The 20,419-nt window shown below is 41.9% G+C and overlaps 1 protein-coding gene across 1 annotated transcript; it reads right to left on the bottom strand.

The window, feature by feature from the left end:
• Positions 1 to 260: 260 nt before the first annotated feature.
• On the bottom strand, positions 261 to 19,990 carry LOC139568321 (myosin heavy chain, fast skeletal muscle-like). Its single transcript, XM_071390081.1, has 39 exons — positions 19,767 to 19,990; positions 19,278 to 19,424; positions 18,861 to 19,017; positions 18,513 to 18,540; positions 18,134 to 18,248; positions 17,918 to 18,010; positions 17,681 to 17,741; positions 17,473 to 17,571; positions 17,041 to 17,144; positions 16,515 to 16,653; positions 16,139 to 16,257; positions 15,821 to 15,970; positions 15,556 to 15,726; positions 15,025 to 15,328; positions 14,635 to 14,699; positions 14,454 to 14,541; positions 14,220 to 14,337; positions 13,912 to 14,035; positions 13,373 to 13,509; positions 12,396 to 12,651; positions 11,984 to 12,226; positions 11,480 to 11,656; positions 11,238 to 11,383; positions 10,680 to 10,770; positions 9,938 to 10,327; positions 9,690 to 9,816; positions 8,078 to 8,196; positions 6,670 to 6,866; positions 6,348 to 6,531; positions 6,028 to 6,193; positions 5,540 to 5,664; positions 5,070 to 5,378; positions 4,646 to 4,849; positions 4,351 to 4,476; positions 4,052 to 4,222; positions 1,260 to 1,364; positions 1,070 to 1,165; positions 808 to 939; positions 261 to 393 (listed from the first exon to the last, which is right to left on the bottom strand). Exons 1-39 carry the CDS (start codon positions 19,980 to 19,982, stop codon positions 373 to 375), a joined length of 5,820 nt encoding a protein of 1,939 aa, XP_071246182.1. The 5' UTR covers positions 19,983 to 19,990; the 3' UTR covers positions 261 to 372.
• Positions 19,991 to 20,419: the final 429 nt, after the last annotated feature.

Genomic DNA, 20,419 nt, shown 5'->3' with positions numbered 1-20,419 from the left:
TTTGTAAACCAATTTCTGCAAGTGTAAAGGGTTAAAACTATAATTTTGATGTTTTGGATGGTCAGTTCTTACCTCCATAGCTCAGTCTATGAATTTGAGAGAGGTTACATTTCTCCAGCGTCATCCCTCAGATGTTTACCAAAAAAAGTGACTGCTTTGTTGTTGTTGGAATCCCAGATTGCTTGTCTAATGAAAGTACCATATTATTATGGTATGAAAAAGCTGTTTGCTGAGTAATAAGTCCACAGTCACAAAGGAAGTGTATGAAGATCCACATGTTTTTAATCAACGCTCAACATTTCACCGTGAAAATCATATTTTATGCAACACAGGAAAATGGTAAGACTTTGATCTTCAATACTTTGGTCTTGTTTATTCAGCAACTTCTTTTCCCTGTAAGAATGAATAAATAATATAATGGATCAGTAATAATAATGAACATGATAAATATATGGATAGAATATAATGGATCAGTAATAATAATGAACATGATAAATATATGGATAGAATATAATGGATCAGTAATAATAATGAACATGATAAATATATGGATAGAATATAATGGATCAGTAATAATAATGAACATGATAAATATATGGATCAGCTTGGATTTTCAACTTTTAAGTACCAGCTTAGATTGAAATAATCTTGTTTTTTTGCCCTACTTGACATGTGCTTCTTAGAGATCTTCAAAACAGTTGAATGTAAAAGGTCAGTATTGACCTCTGAGAAGACTGATTCATAGGTGGTGATAATGTGGTCATATCTGAACATGAGTCAGGTACAGGTTTAGAAGCAGTTCTGTACCTTTCCAGAGTCACGGGTCTTGGCTCTGAGCTTGTTGACCTGAGTCTCAGCGATGTCAGCACGCTCCTCAGCCTCCTCCAGCTCATGCTGAACCTTCCTGAACTTAGACATATGGCTATTGGCTGCTTCCTCCTACGTGAGGAGAAGAGAGGGAGAGCAGAACATCAGCATTTATAGTTTGATTCATTATATACTTTTTTCTGAGGATAAATATGTTTTAGAATGTATGCTTTCAGAGTATTTGACTAAGTACGTGACTCACCGCTTCCTCAGAATGCCTCTTGTAGGCCTTCACTTTCATCTGCAGCTTATCTACCAGGTCCTGAAGTCTGCCAACATTCTTCTTATCCTCCTCAGTCTGTGGGAGAAGAGCAAAGAATCAATGTCCCATAGTTTTAAACTCAAACCTACATGTGTTAGAGTCAAGTGTGTGAAGAGGCACTTTCTCTTACCTGGTAAGTGAGCTCCTTGACTCTGCGCTCATACTTGCGGACTCCCTTGACTGCGTCTACACCTCTTCTCTGCTCGGCCTCCACCTCAGTCTCGAGCTCACGCACCTTTGTGAAAAAGATAAACGTAGGCATTTGTTTGAGCTGGTGAAATCAGATGTAACGAATCTTTGTAACACAGGTCATCTTCTACCTAGTCAAGGAGGCACAATTGTTGTCTGTTCCTTTTCACAATTTTTATTGAAGTCGTCTGTTATTATAACAACTTTTCATTATCTAGGTCAGTTGTTCCCAAAGTGGAATTTACATTTCAAATGTTATGAATATTGATAGCAACAGCAGATTAAACTAACAGGGATCTGTGGAAAATGTGTGCAATACAATACAATGTAATAATATTAATCCACAATTGATGTTCTTAACCCTTAGATGCACAATATGAGCCTGGGAGGCTCACGTGATATTGGTATCCACAGTACTCCATCACTGATAATTTTCTCCCAAGTCAATTCATCTTGTATTTGTAATATATTGTATATTACTATTTATACATTGTGGCATGTATTTAGCAGTGTATAGTTCAGTACCCATATGGCCTCTAGAGGCCGACACTCGCCTGTTTTAATGATGTGAGGTTGCTTCCACCACAGATAGACAATGTTTCTACCATGGGGCGCTCGTGCTATGGCATTTAATTAAGAGACGTTTGCCAAGTGAGTCAACAGCGAGACAGAAGCACCGACATAACATTTCTGTCATAAATTCATTTGGCAGGTAAGTGGGAAAGCACCATATTAAAGACAGTAATGTTTCCGAAGTATGTACAAATGTTTGTTAATATGTTATGTTGTATTTTCACGTTTTTATGAACTTGGAAAGTCCGCTAGCCTACAAGCTAATTTAGCCTTCTAGCTGGTAGCCCCACATAGCAACGCTAGCCTCCCTAGCAACGGCCATTTTGCAGCAGAGGGAATGAGTCAAGTAGCTAGCGATCTAGAGAGAGAGAAATTAAACAATGTAACTAGATGAAGCCTAACAAATGATTACAATGAGATGAATTGGATGCATGCACGGTATATTATATCGTGTGTTGATATTTATTGAGAATTGTTATTTATTATTATTATTATTATGAATGAAATGGCAGTTTAGAAGAAGTCTGCCAGGACTTTTGTACAAGCCTGAACGAAGCAACTAGATAAATACAATTGTATATCTTTATTTTAAGGTCTTGCCTGCAATTCTTCTCAACTCCACTAAAGTGAGTTGCAAAAAGTTGCAAAAGTTGAAAATCACTGAAGCAAATCCCTCACTAACTTTAAGCACCAGCTGTCAAAGCAGCTCACAGTTCACTGCACCTGTACGTAGTCCATCTGTAAATAGCCCATCCAACTTCCTCATCCATAAACTGTTCTTTTTTTTATATATTATTTTTTTTGCTCCTTTGCACCCCAGTATCTCAACTTGCACATTCATCGTTTGCACATCTATAACTCCAGGGTTTAATTGATAAATTGTAATTATTTCGCCACTATGGCCTATTTATTGCCTACCTTCCTTATCTTGCCTTATTTTCACACACTGTATATAGACTTTTTCTCTATTGTGTTATTGACTGTATGTTTGTTTATTCCATGTGTACCTTTGTGTTGTTGTTTGTGTCGCACTGCTTTGCATTATCTTGGCCAGTTCGCAGTTGTAAATGAGAACTTGTTCTCAACTAGCCTACCCGGTTAAATAAAGGTGAAATATATATAAAACATTTTAAGTGTAACATATTCCCCAAAATGTTGATTTTGAACATAAATGCATCCTGAATTAAGCTTTTAAAACTGCAACATTTTTCTCTCCGCCACATGGCAAAATGTGTAGAATTTCAAGAAATTAGCTCTAAAATTACCAAATGTTATTTCTGTCCAAAGGAAAAATGTGTAGAATAGCTGAACATTTGTTTTCAAACTGCAAAATGTTGTTTCTGATGCCGAAAGGTGACTTAAAAATGTTCTTTCCCAGGGGCCGAGACATGATTAGTCCAGCCATGCACTGCAGAAGTCGTAGCAAATCCAAAGATGAAGACTTGTAGACAATCCCATTGCGACCTTAGCTAGCTAAGCTCATGCACAGAAACACATCACCGGGTCTAACAGTTGTGCTGAACTGCACATGTTCATGCAGTCAAAAGAACTCCTTCGGTAGATAGTTGTTTTTGATGAAAGTTAAAACGTGTTTGTTTGTTACTTTCACTAGGTTGTAGTAATGACAGTTTCAGCTACTTAAAGATGCACTCCATCATCTTAAGACATTGGCTCGAATCTAGGTCTTGCCTTTAGATTTCAAGAAAATTAACAAACAAGGATGACATTTACACTTCTCCCATAGACATCTCAAACCCTGGTCTGGTCTGAATCACAAGCATTCCCGGAAGTCTTGCAATGTTGCACCTCTGGGTTTAGAAACTCTGTGGTAAAACTACCTGGATGCTATTTTTACTGAACTCTTAAGTAGGAATTGTATTTTGATATTATGAGGGGGTCCCTAATGAATTTTCTATCACAAAAGGGGTCCCGTGTCAAAACGTTTGGGAACCCTTGATCTAGGTGGTTTAGGGTGCAGGTATCCTAGCAGTGAAATGTTGCTGGTTCAAATACCTGAGCCTTCAACGTGAAAAATGTGTTGATGTCCAAGGCACTTAACCCTAATTTGTACCTATCCGGTGTATATGACTTTATAGGATAAAAAGCATGTCCAGCAATCCGTCTTTCAATCCACCCCAATCCCCCCTGCTGGTAACTCACCCTGGACTCCAGTTTCTGGAGCTGCTTCTTGCCTCCCTTCATGGCCAGATTCTCAGCCTCATCCAGGCGGTGCTGCAGGTCCTTGACTGTGACCTCCAGGTTCTTCTTCATCCTCTCCAGGTGAGAGCTGGTGTCCTGCTCCTTCTTCAGCTCCTCAGCCATCATGGCCGCCTGGAATAATAGTTTGTTTAATTTATGCACAAATCATAACGTCCCTCTGAGATCTTTGTTGTTCTTAACCAGCCCAGCTACCATTTCCCTTGAGGGACAAATCAAATTGATGTAATTCAAGGACTCACGTCAGTGATTGCCTTTTTGGCCTTCTCCTCTGCATTCCTGGCCTCCTGGACGATGTCGTCCACCTCTCCCTGCACCTGCACCAGGTCAGTCTCCAGCTTCTTCTTGGTGTTCAGAAGGCTGGTGTTCTGAAGGAGTAAACAAGATGATTTGTTTGACTCTCAAGAGAACTTGCAAGTCACGAGACTGAAATTCTGAAAATCTAAGGCAAACACTGTCAAATTCCAGGTGTGTTTAAACTGTATGAGTGTGTTTAAACTTGGTTGAGTTTCATTAGAAATGGATTTTGACCCATACCTGGGAGTGCAGCAGGCCAACGCGCTCGCTGGCGTCTACCAGCTCAGTCTCAGCCACTTTGCGGCCTCTCTCTGTCTGCTCCAGAGCAACTCTCAGCTCCTCGATTTCAGCCACCATCAAACCGTTTCTGCGCTCCACCATGGCTGCCTGCTCCTTCATGTCTTCTGCAGCGCGGACGGCGTCATCAAGATGCAATTGGGCATCCTGGGGTTCACAATGACATACGTTCATTAGGACTTGTGGATGAAGGGGTGGTAGGATGAGTGATAGAAATGTTAATTGGGAAGAATTTACTCAATATCCTACCGTTCTACAGTATATAGTTCAATCTATTAAATTCCTCTGTTCTATTATTTTCTACAGATTCACAAACAAATCCCACTCCATTTTCAGGTGTTTGAACCTGATGTCCCAGTCCCTTTACCTTGAACTGTCCCTGGACATTCCTCAGCTGTTTCTGGGCCTCAGATGCCATCCTGTTGGAGTGGCTCAGCTGGATCTCCATCTCGTTCAGGTCTCCCTCCATCTTCTTCTTCACCCTCAGGGCATCATTCCTGCTCCTGACCTCAGAGTCCAGGGTGCTCTGCATGGAGTCAACCACCCTCTGGCTGTTCCTCTTGATCTGCTCCATCTCCTCGTCCTTCTCAGCGATCTTCCTGTCCACCTCACCCTTGATCTGGTTCAGCTCCAGCTGCACACGCAGAATCTTGGATTCCTCGTGCTCCAGTGTTCCCTGGACAAACAGAAGCAGTCAGGCCAATTGTGTTCAGTACATTTGGATGTAGGAATTAAATATATATGACTACAATAAACTCCAATACAGGGATCATTGGACTGTAGCCGGCGATGGCTAGTGTAACACTGCTTTCCCCATCAAACAGCTGTAGTTTGTACCTCAGCCTCCTCCAGAGCGGTCTGGATCTCAGACTTCTCTGTCTCCACGGTCTTCTTGGCCTTCTCCAGCTCATGGATGCTCTTGCCAGTCTCTCCGATCTGCTCAGTCAGGTCAGAGATCTCCTCTGCACACACACACACACACACACACACACACACACACACACACACACACACACACACACACACACACACACACACACACACACACACACACACACACACACAGGAGCAGTTTAGACTGAAGTTGACATTGAATCATAATAACAGTTAATTAATTAACAGCACTTCATATGGTCTTGCAAATCTAATTACCCTCCACATCCTTTGGTTGTTCAAAGGAATAGTGATCACAAGTTAAAAAAAAAAAAAAATCTGTACATGAAAACTCTGAAATGGTGTAATAGTAGTTTTGATGATTACAGTTCCCTCCATTTTCAAAACACTAGTCAAACATGAGCCAAATAGAACTGCTGTCAAATGCTCACGTTGCAGGTTCTTGTTCTCTCTCTTCAGAGTCTCCAGATGATCCAGAGCCTCCTCGTAGGAGTTCTTCATCTTGAAGAGTTCAGTGCTCATAGAGCGAGCCTCCTTCTGAGCTCCTTCCAGCTCAGCCTGGCCCTCCTCATACTTCTGCTTCCACTCTGCCAGAACCTAGGGAAATCCATGGGATTTTCATCAGAAGTCATTGATGAAGAGTTTTGAATTATAAATTTGAAGATGAAGAGTTTTGAATCAGAAATATGCAACAATTAATCATATAGCAGATAGAAAATATCACCCTAGGGTGAGGTTTCTTTGTTTTCACCTTGTCAAAGTTCCTCTGCTTCTTGTCGAGGTTGGCGGCCATTGCGTTGGCTCTCTCAACGTCAATCATGAGGTCCTCCACCTCTCCCTGCAGCCTCTGCTTGGTCTTCTCCAGGGAGGCGCATTTGGAGTTGGTCGCCTCAATGGTCTCCTCAGCATCCTGCAGACGCTGGGCCAGCTTCTTCCTGTTGGACAACAGAGGGAGGTTTTAGGGGCTGAAACAAATGTTACGATACATGTTGATGTAACATTGTCTCAGAGCCCCCTAACACCCTCACCATCAATATCCTATATTTTAGGTTTTGCTGTTGCGTGCGACTCACTTGGCCTCCTCCAGCTCCTCTGTGCGCTGGATGGCATCAGTTTCATACTTAGTCCTCCACTGAGCCACCTCACTGTTGGCCTTGGACATGCCGCGCTGCAGCTCTGCCTTGGCCTCCTGCTCCTCCTCAAACTGCTCCCTCAGGAGGTCACAGTCATGGCGGGCAGACTGGACACCGTGGGCCAGTGCGTTTTTAGCCTGTGAGAGAGAAAGACAAAGAGAGATTGGAGAGATAGTCAAACAAATTATAGTAGAACTCTCTGAGGGTGGTGTCGTCACCATGTATATGAAGATATGTCTTTAAAGCAGGGTTCTCCAACTGGCTGGGTGTGATTTTATTTGGCCCCTTAAGTTTTCTTAATGTGTGAAAGTTAAATATTTCAAAAAAAAAATTTGAATATCCCGCCCTGCCTTTTCAGCGGAATGTTGGGGGGGGGTTCCGCTAGCGGAACGTGTGTCCTAGAAAGGTTAATAAAATAATATTTTGGCGGGGGGGCATAAAAGACTGTAAAAACACCAACAAATCGGCTCCAAGTGATTTTATTTTTGGAAATCCAATCCAAAGTTTTCCCATGCACAACAGACAGATATATATCATCAGAGGCGTCATGCCCATATGGGGCACAGGGGCACGTACTCCCTCAGATTTGTCCTGTTGTTGTTTCTCTGTAATACTACTAGTTACCTTGCAATTGTCTGAAGTTGGCTTTAGTCAGCCCAGACACTGTAGGTTCCCAAAATCCCAACCTCATAACTAGCTACCAAGAAGCCATTTTAGGCTATCAATCAAGGTAGAGTGGCTAGCTTGTCTAACTATCTTAGCTGGCATGCCTGCTGGAAGTGCTGGTAGACTTAAGAAAAGCAAGCAATAACTAAATGTACTGAATGAGTCTCAAATTCCTTTCAATCTTTTACCCAGATTTTAACAGAGATGAAGAGAAGCATATTTAGTTTCTTTAAAAAAAGGAAGACACAGACAGCTGAAGAGGTATGCTTTGATATGTTTTTTTTTTTACAATGAATTAAGTATAAATATTATGGCTATAGATTGCAGGAAAAGCTGTTTCAGGTGTTTGAAAAATGCAAAAATCTCCAACTTCAGGACCGGGGCCTAGCCATCCTCAGGACCGCACCCCCAGCCACCCTCACATACTTTGTGACCCATCAGATTTTTGTTTTTGGTGCATGACGTCCCTGTATGTGATTGCATACATGCAAGGTTTGAAATTATGTTTTAGTCAAATATTATATATGTTTGTGCTTCTTCCGTTCAATTGGCAGTCTACAAATTATTTGTAATTATGTCCCGACCATCCACTCAAGAAAAAAAAATCAGTACATGGCTGAATCAAGTTGAAGATCCCTGCTCTAAACTCTGGGGTCGGTGGAGTCCATTTTGGGTCCCTTACCTTGACCTCTTCCTCAATCAGCCTCTTCAGCTCCTCCACCTGTTGGGTGAAGGCCTGTTTTCCTCTGGTCAGCTGTGACACCAGGGCTTCCTTCTCCTCCAGCTGGCGGCCAAACTCACCTGCAGGGATAGAGGGATATCTTGTTAATGACGTCTCTGTTTTCTAAGATGGAAAATGTATTTTAATGTATCATAGGGCAATGTTGTTCGGTGGTGAATTGTACAATAGAAACTATGTGGACCAGTGGAGGCTCCTCAGAAGAGGAAGGGGAGGATCATCCTCCTCAGTGAAATTACATTGACTTCAATACAAAACCAAGGAGGCTCATGGTTCTCACCCCCTTCCAGACACTTACACAGTAGTAATGACGACATACTGCAACCTATCATAGCTCTAGCAGCATGAACTGATATGTCCACTCAATCAAAGGACCAGAGAATGAATCTAGTGCAGAAAGCATATGCTACAGCTAGCTAGCACTGCAGTGCATAAAATGTGGTGAGTAGTAGTAGACTCAAAGAGAGAGAAAGAACATAGTTTAACAGATTAATTTCTTTAAAAATGAGGGAGAAGCAAGAAAAAGAGAGATGTATTTTTTTCACTTAGCTAGCAAATGCAGCTAGCTAGTTTAGCCTACTCAAAAACCTGACTCAAACAGAGAGGGATGCTATGTTAGTTAGCTGTCTGTGGCTATCTAACAATAGAACTCTTCCAAGCCAAGGTAAGCTTTTGGTTTTATTAATTTATTGCCAGTGGGATCCACTGTGTAACTGCTTGCTGATTGTACTGCATTATTGTAGCGGGTTTACTAAAGCGTTAGTAGCTACGTTGACTAGCTATGACGTTAGCTAATATGGGGACATCGATGTAGGCTGTGTGTAGCGGTTAGTGGTTATGCTATGAAGGTTTGGCTTGGAAAGTTTTGGAAAGCTGATGTGTTTTGCACTGAAGTCCAGAAGGTAAAAGGTGAGACGAGGAGAGCACGTAAATGCTAGAAGGAATTATACAACGAGCAAAATGATCATGCTGTTTGTATGTGGTTTCTATGAAAGTGAACTGTGTTTGCGTGTGATCAGGTTATTATTCATTCCGTCGATTCTGTTGAAAAACGTTTCTTAAACGGAAACAAATGGAACAAAATTAGGATAAACATACCTGAATTTGTCCAATAGACACTCTTGTTTGCAACTGTTGGACTAATGATTACAACCTAAATCAGCTGGATGCAGGCAAGAGTGTGCAAGGCGGTATTGAATCTGTCAAGGTCTCTCACCTCGATTACTCTAATTTTTCTCTCGACCTGTGCACATACGTTGTAAACTGTCTAGGCTCGGTTGCAGCAACCTCATGATGGGTATATGGAACATATGAGTATCATGTAGTACTCTAAACCTATCGATGTTACATTGAGCTGGGTGAATCGAATATGAATTAGAGTCATCCAATATGCTGTAATAGAAATAAGGCCAAGCTCCTACAAAAAAATTATTGTCCTCCTTCATCTTAAACATCAGCGACCGGCACTAATGTGGACTATGGACATAAATCCCCAAGACATTTATTGTGTTCTACTGAAGTAAAGCATTAGTTTGTTGTTCATTGCTGGTGGTACCATTTTCTGTCAGGAGTCTGGCCCTCTGTCCGCTGATGTCGTTGACCTGGCGAACATTCTCATCATTCTTAGTCTTGAGCTCACTCAGCTGGTCCTCAAGAGTACGACACATCTTCTCCAGGTTGCCCTGTTAGTGAAACATGTTCCATCATTACTTTATATATTTGACTCCTGTCAACTTCAGGTCACTTGAATGGTAATGTAGTTGACCCTCCTCAACACTGCTTGACCAAAACATTACTACTCACCTTAGCCTTGGCGACGGCCTCCATGTTGCTAGAGAGGTCATCAATCTCCATCTTGTACTCGCTCTTCTCCTTCTCCAGCTTCTGCTTGACGCGCTGCAGGTTGTCGATCTGCTCCCCGAGCTCAGCCACACTGTCGGCCTGCTTCTTGCGCAGAGCGGCGGCTGTGGCCTCATGCTGCAGGGTGGACTCTTCAAGATCACGACGCAGCTTCTGGAACTCAGCCTCACGCTTCTTGTTCATCTCAATCTGAGCAGCAGTGGCGCCTCCGGCCTCCTCCAGCCTCTCGCTGATCTCCTCAAGTTCCCTGGAGAGATCGGCCCTCTGCTTCTCAACCTTAGCCCTGGCAGCACGCTCAGCCTCAATTTCCTCCTCCAGCTCCTCAATACGGGCCTAGAACAGGGGGCAGGAGCAGGGGGGATGAACACTACAATACAGTTGAAACAATTGAACCTCACAAAGTAATAATAGCATGTGTATTTTGCATTAATGTGTTAATACAAAGACAGTTAATATATTCAGTAGAGTGTCCAATTCAGGAATCAAACTACCATTTTGAAGCACCGTCTTTACATCAGTAAGAAGCACTAGCAAGAAGCCCCACCTTCCAACTTTTTCAGCCATCAGAATCTACCGGAAAAAATGTGTGCTACCAGAATAATGTTTTTCAAGTCTGTGCTTTTCTGTTCCGGAGCTTTGTACCTGGATGTGTCTGGAGCTTAGATCCCTAGATCCTCTACAGTACCTGGAGTTCCTTGATCTTCTTCTGCAGCTGAGCTCCCAGAGACTGCTCATCCTCAATCTTGCTGAGGAGCTGAGTGGTCTCAAACTCCTTCCTGAGAAACACAAATATGCCGATTGCAGAGTTAGTTTCGGTTCGATAGTGTAAAGGTAGAGGATCAAACCATTCACATTGCTTTTAAAGGGATACTTCAGCATTTTGGCAATTAAGCCCTGTATCTACTTCCCCAGAGTCAGATGAACTTGTGGATACCAGTTTTATGTCTCTGCATCCAGTATGAAGGAAGTTAGAAGTAGTTTTGCAAGCCAATGCTTACTAGCATGTTAGCAGTTACCATAGAATTCCAGTCATTGCGCTAACAGTTAGCAACTTCAAACTGCATGCAGAGGCATAAAAATGGTATTCACGAGTTCATCTGGCTCTGGGGAAGTAGATCAAGGACTTCCAAAATCCTGAAGTATCCCTTTAAGAATCACATGAATATGCTGATTCACAATTACAAGAATTAGCCAAAAACAACAATTATAGCAGATAATACTGTAGTCATAGGTTTGTGTTTACTTCTTGATTTTCTCATCAGCCTGCTGCTTGTCATTCTCCAGGTCCATTATGGACTCCTGGGCCAGTTTCAGATCTCCCTCCAGCTTTCTCTTGGATCTCTCAAGGTCCATACGGAGCTTCTTCTCTTGCTCCAGAGAACCCTCAAGCTAGAAGATAAAAACACATATATTGTTCAAATCTAAACAACTGAAGATAATATCATCTTACATACTATCATGGCCAAAATGTCAAACTCCACTCACGTCGTCCACTTGCTGTTCCAGCTTGGTCTTGGCCTTGGTCAGAGTGTTGACTTTGTCCTCCTCTGCCTGCAGGTCATCCAGTGTCTGCTGGTGGGCCTCTTGGAGGGCTTTCTTCTCCTTGGTCAGCTTGGCAACACTCTCATCCATAGACGCCATCTCCTCTGTCAGGTTTTTAACCTGTAAATGGCCACAACATAATTATACTTCACCATAAAGGGGAGATATAGTTTGTTCATTTAATTTAGATTAGAAATTAATCAACAATTACTGTACTATAGATTCAACACTAGATGGCAGTGTTCACCATGCCAATGTTTCGAATGGAAGTCATAGATGAGGGGGAGCAGAACATGCAATGAATGTTGGAAGTACCCCGCAACTGAAATTCCACTATTGTTTCTTAATTTTTCCTGCACCCCCAGTACAACTTGAATTCCATTTCTGTTAAGCTATGTTTTGAGTTGATTAATGTTTGGTTAGACTGCCTATGGTAAGACACAAGACCTTGTTTTCAGTGGCGTGCTTCTCCTTCTCCACTTTGGCCAGGGTGAGCTCCAGGTCATCAATGTCCTTCTTCAGCTCAGAGCACTCATCCTCCAGCTTCCTCTTCTTGGCAGTCAACTCAGCATTGATCTCCTCCTCATCCTCCAGCCTCTCGGTCGTCTCTTTGAGTTTGGCCTCCAGCTGGATCTTGCTCTTGATGAGCCCCTCACACCTTTCCTCAGCATCGTTCAGACTCTCTCCTTCCTGGTTTCAGAACAGGGGGGGAAAAATCAGAGGCCTCACTTTGTGTATTGAAGGTCAGAGTAAATCAATCGAAATTCATGAGATATATAAAGTATATAACATTGGCAATAAAAAGGTGTATTCATGTGAATGTAAATTTGACAGTAATGAGGGTTGTTTTTTCACCCACAGATGCTATTTGGAGTGCCAGGTCGTTCTTCTCCTGCGTCAGGGCCACCAACTTCTCCTCCATTTGCTTCTTTGTGGCCAGAGCCTTGGCCAGGTCTGTCGTCATCTTCTCATAGTTCTCCTTCATGTTGGCCAGCTCCTTCTCAGTCTCAGCGCTCTGCAGCAGGGGCTTGATCTTGAAGTACAACTTCATCCATGGCCAGGTTTTCACATTCATGAATGAGCGGATGTTGTACTGGATGGCGTAAATTGAATCTCTGGTCGACAGAAAGGACAGAGTGGCATGGTGAGTGACATCCCACTGGGCACAAACGTCAATTCAACATCTAGTTTTGGGTGAGTTGCCAACTAACGTGATTTCAACGTGAAATCAACAAAACATTTCACCATGTTATTGGTTTTAGGTTAAACGTTGGGTGAAAAAATATGAAAGGTTGATGATATTTTTGAAATCCACATTTTTTTTACAATATTATCACATTGAATTTTCTGGTTGAAATGACGTAGATATAACGTGATTCGCGTTACCAGTTTTTTTGCCTATTGGAATGCTTTTAAAAAATCGACTTTCTGGGAGCTGAAGAACAACAAAACCTCTGCCCCCTTTTGTTAACAGCTGAGGAATCGGTGTAGGGAAATGTAACCACACTTAAACTCATAGACAGATCTCTAGATGCAACGACCGACAGTCATGCTAAGCTCATGAGGAATTTTATGTTCTTCAAGAATGAATGGATAAATATCACAAATTTATATGATAATTTAACATCCAAATCCCAAACTGCAGCTATAAAGCTAGAATCCTTAGTTGCTACATCCATTTCTGGACTAAATGAATGAACCCAAAAGCTTTAGTTGACCATTATAAGATGTACTTTCTCATTCTGAACAACTCACAGCATATACAGTATGTAATCATAATGCATTAGATACAGGTGGTTGACAGAAAGCTTTGCCAAGATGTCTACTATTCCTCACCTCCTCTCCATCATCTTGCTAAACTCTCTCCTCATGAGGAATCCACGGCTGAGAGCCTGGACCATGCCGACCAGAGTGGCCAGCTTCTCATCTCTCATCTCCTCCAGGACACCCAGCAGACCGGCTTTGAAGAACACCTGAGACACAGGTTAACATGGTCAATGGAACCACAGATGGTGACAGATAGAAAGGGTTGAATCAAAAGAGGGGAACAACATCACCAGATTGATTTAAACAACATTAACTTTGCAACGGTTACAAACATACCATGGGATAGGTTGTTTCTAAGTTGTTAATTATTGTACAGTTGTATATTAATAATGTACACAGATACAGATAACTGAAGCCATACCACTCTAACACAATGCACATGATAATGAGTTTAGTTTCTTGTCTATACTTGTGATGCATGAATTTGAAGAAAAACACTACAATGTTTTCCACCTTTTCCATTTGTTAACTGAAGAAGAAAGAAGAAAATAATGGATATGCCAACTGAAGAGATTTTAAATGATCATTAAAGTTGTTTTTTGACTAACCTTGGTGTGTCCAAATTTGTAATCCTCGTGATTCACATCAATGGACCCAAGCAGCTTCTCAGAAGCCTTCTTGTTGTCCATGAACTGGCCCTCAGGGATGACACTGGCATTCAGTACTTTGTACCTGAATGAGGAGAAATGTGTAACATATGTCAAGTTGTAATATGTTGGTTATATTATGTAAAAGGTAAGACTATTCTGATGCTGGGAAAACCTTGGAGCAGATATTTCTGTGGTTGTGTGTGTGTGTGTGTGTGTGTGTGTGTGTGTGTGTGTGTGTGTGTGTGTGAGAGAGTGTGTGTGTGTACCTCTGCTTGAAGTCAGCATAGATGATTCTGCTGGGGAAGCCCTTTCTGCAGATCCTGATACCCTCCAGTACACCATTACACCTGAGCTGGTGGATAACCAGGAAGTTCTCCATCAGACCTGGTAAAACAAACCAAGTCTCTTTTAATACTCATAAACAGGTTAAAGATTGGGATCGTTAAAGTCACTGATAGTGTACTGATAAGATGACATATTTAACTCAATATTTCTTGTACCTGGAGTCTTTGACTCGTTGGGGATCAGGCAGCGCACAAAGTGAGGATGAGTGCTCCTCAAGTTGGTCATCAGCTTATGTAAGTTCTCCTGTAAGAGGGTTACAAACCATTTTCTCAGACATCATTTATGATAATCAATGCACCTTTTGAAGGACTGAATATACACATTTCAAAAGCTCACCCTGAACTGGGAGGACACTGTCTGCATGGAACCACCCTTCTTCTTGCCTCCTTTCTTGGTTGTATCTGTTAAAATGGGGAAAAATTAAAGATAACTATATAAGCTCATTTTCTAGAGGGAGTGGAATAAATATAATAATTACAAGAGTGTGTAAGAAATCTAGAGTGGTTTTGTCTTCAGCAAGCACACTAATTATACAACAGAGAATCTCTGGTTAACTTCACACGTATCTAGAGGCAAATGCTGCCAATGAGATTGTGTAGAATAACACCTATTGTATGTGTAAATTAACCCAGTAATAAACCTTGAGAAATTGTGATATATTCAAAGACTTTAAAGAAAATTGCAGCTAGTGCGTAATTAAATGATTTGACGTGATGCTAGTCTTACCCTCAGGTGGGGCAGCAGGATACAGGACAGCCAGAATTTTGACTCCTGACTTCCCGTACAGTTGACAAACTGAGTCGTTCAGGGGGTCCTTGTTCTTCTCCAGCCAGCCAGTGATGTTGTAGTCCACAGTACCGGCGTAGTGCACCAGGGAGAAGTGGGCCTCTGCCTTGCCTTTGGCAGGCTTGGGCTTCTCAAACGCCTGTGTTTTGCCAAGATGCTGGGCGTACAGCTTGTCCTTGAAGGTAGTGTCTGAAGACTTGGGGAACATGCACTCCTCTTCAAGGATGGAGAAGATGCCCAATGGCTTCACGAAAAGAGATGTATATCAAATTAGTGATATTTCCACTTAGGATCACATTCATTACTTTAGTAAACATGCTATTATAGGATTATATTCATTTAGAGGCACATAATAGGAAACATATTGAGATCTCAACAGTCAGATACTGATAATATCTCACACAGCTCCATTTGAGCTTTGCTGTTGAGGTCCATTATAATGGTCCATTATAATCCTCACAGACATCTTACCTTCTCAATAAGCTCAATGCAGGCAGCCAAGTCCATGCCGAAGTCAATGAAGGCCCAGACGATTCCCTCCTTCTTGTACTCCTCTTGCTCCAGGACGAACATGGTGTGGTTGAAAAACTGTTGCAGTTTCTCATTCGTGAAGTTGATGCACAGCTGCTCCATGCTGTTGTACTGTTGATGGAGTTTTAAAAGGGATCATTTCATCATACAAGACTGTAATCCCTCTCAATCACATCTAATTGTCTTGTTCTGTTGTCATACTCACATCAAAGATCTCAAACCCGGCAATGTCAAGCACACCGATATAGAACTGCCTTGGATTCTTGGTGTCCAACATCTCATTGATACGTATGACCATCCACAAGAACATCCTCTCATAGATAGACTTGGCCAGAGCCATGACTGAGTTATTAACCTGCAATGATAATACCTCAAATTAATACATGAGATATTGACCATGTCTAGTGATAAGGTGATAATAATTTTGGGAAAACAACATCACTATTCAAAAAAAGCAATGCACTCGTCCCCAAAATAATTCCGGTCCACAGAGAATGGTAAAAGCTTTGTTTGGCTGCCTTACCTGAGGCACAGTCTGTCCCTTGGTCACATACTCGTTGCCGACCTTCACTCTGGGATAGCACAGAGCCTTCAACATCTCAGCTGAGTTCAGGCCCAGCAGGTAGGCGATTTTATCAGCCACTGGAGAGAGAACCAACAACAACAGACTCAGGGACACAAGATCACTTGTTTCTGATTTCACACTGACAAAATAGTTTGGTTAACTTCTTTGTGGGTTAGGTTTTGATTCACCCACATTTGTGGAGGTTGTAATTTGTTCTCCAAAAATGATCTCCTGCCTGACTTTCATGTGGCACTGTCTGTCTTAGGTGTTCTATTTCTATGTTGGGGAATGGAACTAATGTTCTACATATTGTACATCTATGAGTGGGACTCACCCTCTGTGCCGTCTGGCTCAGCCTGCTCCTCACGCTGCTTCTGCTTGAATTTCAAGTTGCCATGGTGCAATACAGCTCCTGTCAGCTTGTAGATGCCAAGCTTCTCTTCATTAGTGAAGCCCAGGATGGTAATGGCATCCTGGCATTAAAGAGGAAGTACAACAGTGATGAACTGAACGGTAGTTTGCTCAGTTACACTACAGTTCTGTGCTGCTCCCTGCAGAACAAATGATAGATTTGACTGGCTTCTCTGTTCCACATGATTACGCTTGGCCAACACATTAGTAGATGGCAGCACAGTTCCACAGTTCCACAGGGCACTTAGTGGTGCTCTCTTCTGGAACGCACAAAAGAGTTCCTTGAGACACACGCCTAACCCCTAACTAACAAGGCATTTAGTATCAAACAAAAACATACATAAACATTCCCAGCTGCCACCAAGTTGGAATTGCACAGAGCATTCAGTGTGTATGGTGGTCCTATCCATTCCCTGTGTAGAGTTTGGTTAACCCTTTGTTTGACTCACATCTGTGGCATCCAGCTCTTCCTTGTCGTTGATGCTGGCCACAGTGATCTGACCCTGGCTGCACATGGGGAAGTCGTAGGGGTTGGTGGTGATGAGCGACATTTCTGTGGACAACGGAGAACAGCTTGTCAGTTAAATCTCTTAGAATTCTGCTGTCCTACCTTTACAGTATCTCTCCCTCCTTTACTCAATAGATGGACTCAATTATACATGTAGTATATAATAAATAGCATCAAAAGAGGAGACTGAGACTTGTGGATCACAGTGCATCACTTGATAGATATTTCCCAAAGACCTTCCAAATGTCTAGATGCCTTGTTACCTTGGATGTACTCATTGTAATAGTATTATTACTGTGTATTATGAATATTTTTTAGAAGTTCCACAGATGGGGGTGGGAATAATTTCCCCTGCACCTCTACTTTGTCGTACCAACTATCTCAGGTTTGTGGCCTGTCATCATCTGGAAGAAGATGTGGTAGCCTCTCTCATCGGGCAGCTGGAAGGACACTCTGGACTTCTCCAGCAGGTCTGAGGGTGAAAGAGATTGTAATATTATTTTAAATGTGATGATATGATCGCCAAAAAAGACTCTGTGTGAATTTAGGAAAGCATTGAGAAACAATCAAAACCAACTCACAGGTTTCAATGTCAGCTTTAGCCAGTTTACCACCTTGGAAGTGAATCCTGATGAATTTACCCTGTAGTAGAGCATGGGGGTTAGAAATATGTTAACAAATTAATCTAACATTATACTTTGATAGACCCCTTTAAAATGTTACAGTTTGTTGGACAGATGTTGATATAACAATAGGGAACTACTGAATTACATTTTTCCTATGTAAGGTAACTTCCACAGTGTGACCTTTATACTTACAAAGCGTGACGAGTTGTCGTTCCTCACTGTCTTGGCATTACCATAAGCCTCCAGCAGAGGGTTAGCTGCAATGATCTGATCCTCAAGAGACCCCTGATTGAGACAAACACAAGTTGCTCAGAAACTGGTAAACGCACATTTTTCTCGATTGATCACTTTTCTTGAAACATGATTCAACCAAACTGAAATAAGAAGGCAAACATAAGAACAACCTACCTGCATTTTGCTGGGGTCTACTTCCTTCTTCTTCTCTCCACCAGACACTGCAATGGTGGCGAAGTACTGGATAACACGCTTGGTGTTGACAGTCTTTCCTGCACCGGATTCTCCACTGGTTTATATGACAGAGAAAGAGGGGTTTTAGTTACATGTTTGAGTGTCAGATTGGCTTTCACTGAGAAATAGCATAGAAAAATACACTGTTAACCTGTGTTCTGACATAAATCATTAACAAATAATCCTTCTCATCGACTCGTTATTACACATAGCCTAATGCTCTAATCCATTCATATTGTCATGTATTTCATCACACCAAGTGGCCCAACTTATTACAATAGAAACACTTTCTCAAGTGACATTTTAGTACACAACTTACGTAATCAGGACGGACTGGTTCTCCTTATCTGGAACCAAAAAACACATTGCTTATCATACTCAAAAAACATGGGGACATTATTTAATTCATAGCATCATCATGCATTTCATTTTGGAACATTTTCCATTCAAGGGTAGTGAGATCAGATTTTCCCAGCAAACTGTTCTAACCTAGACTAGAAAACAGTAGATACCTCTCTAAAGCATATTTTAACATCCATCTATCCATCCATCCATCTGTAAGCATTTATGGACATCCATCCATCCTTCCAATCATCTGTCCCTCCATCCATCCATCCAACCATCCATCCAACCATCCATCCATCCATCCAGCCATGAGAGCTCGTACCAATCATCATGAACTGAAAGGCGTTGTCAGAGACGGAGAAGATATGGGGTGGAGCCTCCATCCTCTTCTTCCCTCTGTAGGCGTTGACAACCTCTGCGTCGTACACTGGCAGCCACTTGTAGGGGTTCACCGTGGCACAGAAGAGCCCAGAGTAGGTCTGGATGAAAGCATAATTACATTTGTGGATTAGTAAAGTCAGATGTACTTTTACCTGGATTTATGTGAGGATGTGGGTGTACTTTGGTATACTGATTTGGGTCTACTGTATTGATATGTTTTGGTTTCTACCTTTCAAATATGTGTAGTAATGTATGTGTGAATTTATTATGTTCATGTATGTGTGTATTTATTATCTTCATGTATGTGTGTATTTATTATCTTCATGTATGTGTGTGTTTGTATGTGCAGGTTTCTTACATAGATCATCCATGCTGCATAACGCTCTTTGAGGTTATACAACACAGAGGCTTCATTCAGGTAGGTCATCATGGCCATGTCCTCAATCTTGTCGTACTTAGGGGGGTTCATCTCATAGATGTCTGCATCTTTGAACACTTTTCCTTCCTGAAACAGTCAGAAATCTAGATTACACACAGATCAAAGTGGACATGACTGAATGCTTTTTGCCCATTAAATACAAGTACAATCGTTAAAAAAATGCATATCAACATTTAATCCAACTACATATTCTTGACTAGTCAATAACAAAAAATCGATGCAATTTTTAAATAGCTGTGTTGATGTGTTTGAAGGCTATATTCTGGCTACAAAAAAACAAGAAATCCTTCATAATATTTATTTTGTTAAAGATTTTATATTGAAATGTTTTTAATCATTTTGATGATGTTTCATGAAACAGAGTAATTACACGAACTTGAACTTGAATAATTTTCAGATCAGACTTACATCCTTAGTGCCGTCAGGTTTCGTGACTGTTACAGTACACTTCCCGTCGGCCCTGGCAGTGACCAGACCCTTAAGGTACAGCTCCGCCTTGTCTGCCACATAGCAGGCGTTCTTTGAATCAAAGGGTGCGGCTTGTGCCTCCATCCTCTCCTTCTCAGACTTACGGAGGTATATGGCAGCCTTGCCGTAGATTTGCATCTCAGCGTCCGTACTCATGGTGACGGATAACTAGGAAAGAGATTAAACATGAAACATGATTGACTCTGTGGTGCTTCCTCCCCAGTCAACAGAGTTAGGTGAGTAGTATCTCTAACAGAATATTCTCATCACTTTTTATGTGAAGACTCAAACCGTGTCTCACCTTCTTTTCCCCCTTCCTACAGATGAATGTGTACTTCTTAGAGGACCCTGTGAAACATGAGAGTGTTGTGAAAACGCACAAGTCTACAGCAGTTGAGGCTGCTGAGGGGAGCACGGCTCATAATAATGACTGGAGTGGAGCAAATGGAATGGCATCAGACACCTGGAAACCATGTGTTTGATGTATTTGATACCACCTTTTCCTCTCCAGTCACTACCACAAGCCCATCCTCCCCAATTAAGGTACCACCAACCTCCTGTGATCCAAAGCCTCCTCATTTAGTCCCCGAAGG

This window comes from Salvelinus alpinus, chromosome 2 (assembly GCF_045679555.1).
Source record: "Salvelinus alpinus chromosome 2, SLU_Salpinus.1, whole genome shotgun sequence".
Lineage (NCBI taxonomy): Eukaryota > Metazoa > Chordata > Actinopteri > Salmoniformes > Salmonidae > Salvelinus > Salvelinus alpinus.
The sequence above is the reverse complement of the archived record's forward strand: the minus strand, read 5'-3'. Positions and strand labels throughout refer to the sequence as shown.

Bases quoted from the DNA above. Each gene is read 5' to 3' on its own strand.
- LOC139568321 (XM_071390081.1), bottom strand. From the start codon at position 19,982: ATGAGTACGGACGCTGAGATGCAAATCTACGGCAAGGCTGCCATATAC. The intron at 14,700-15,024 runs GTAAGACTAGCA...CCATTTTAACAG, and splicing joins TCCTGCTGCCCCACCTGAGG to ATACAACCAAGAAAGGAGGC. The intron at 10,328-10,679 runs GTACTGTAGAGG...CCCCTGTTCTAG, and splicing joins AGAAGATCAAGGAACTCCAG to GCCCGTATTGAGGAGCTGGA.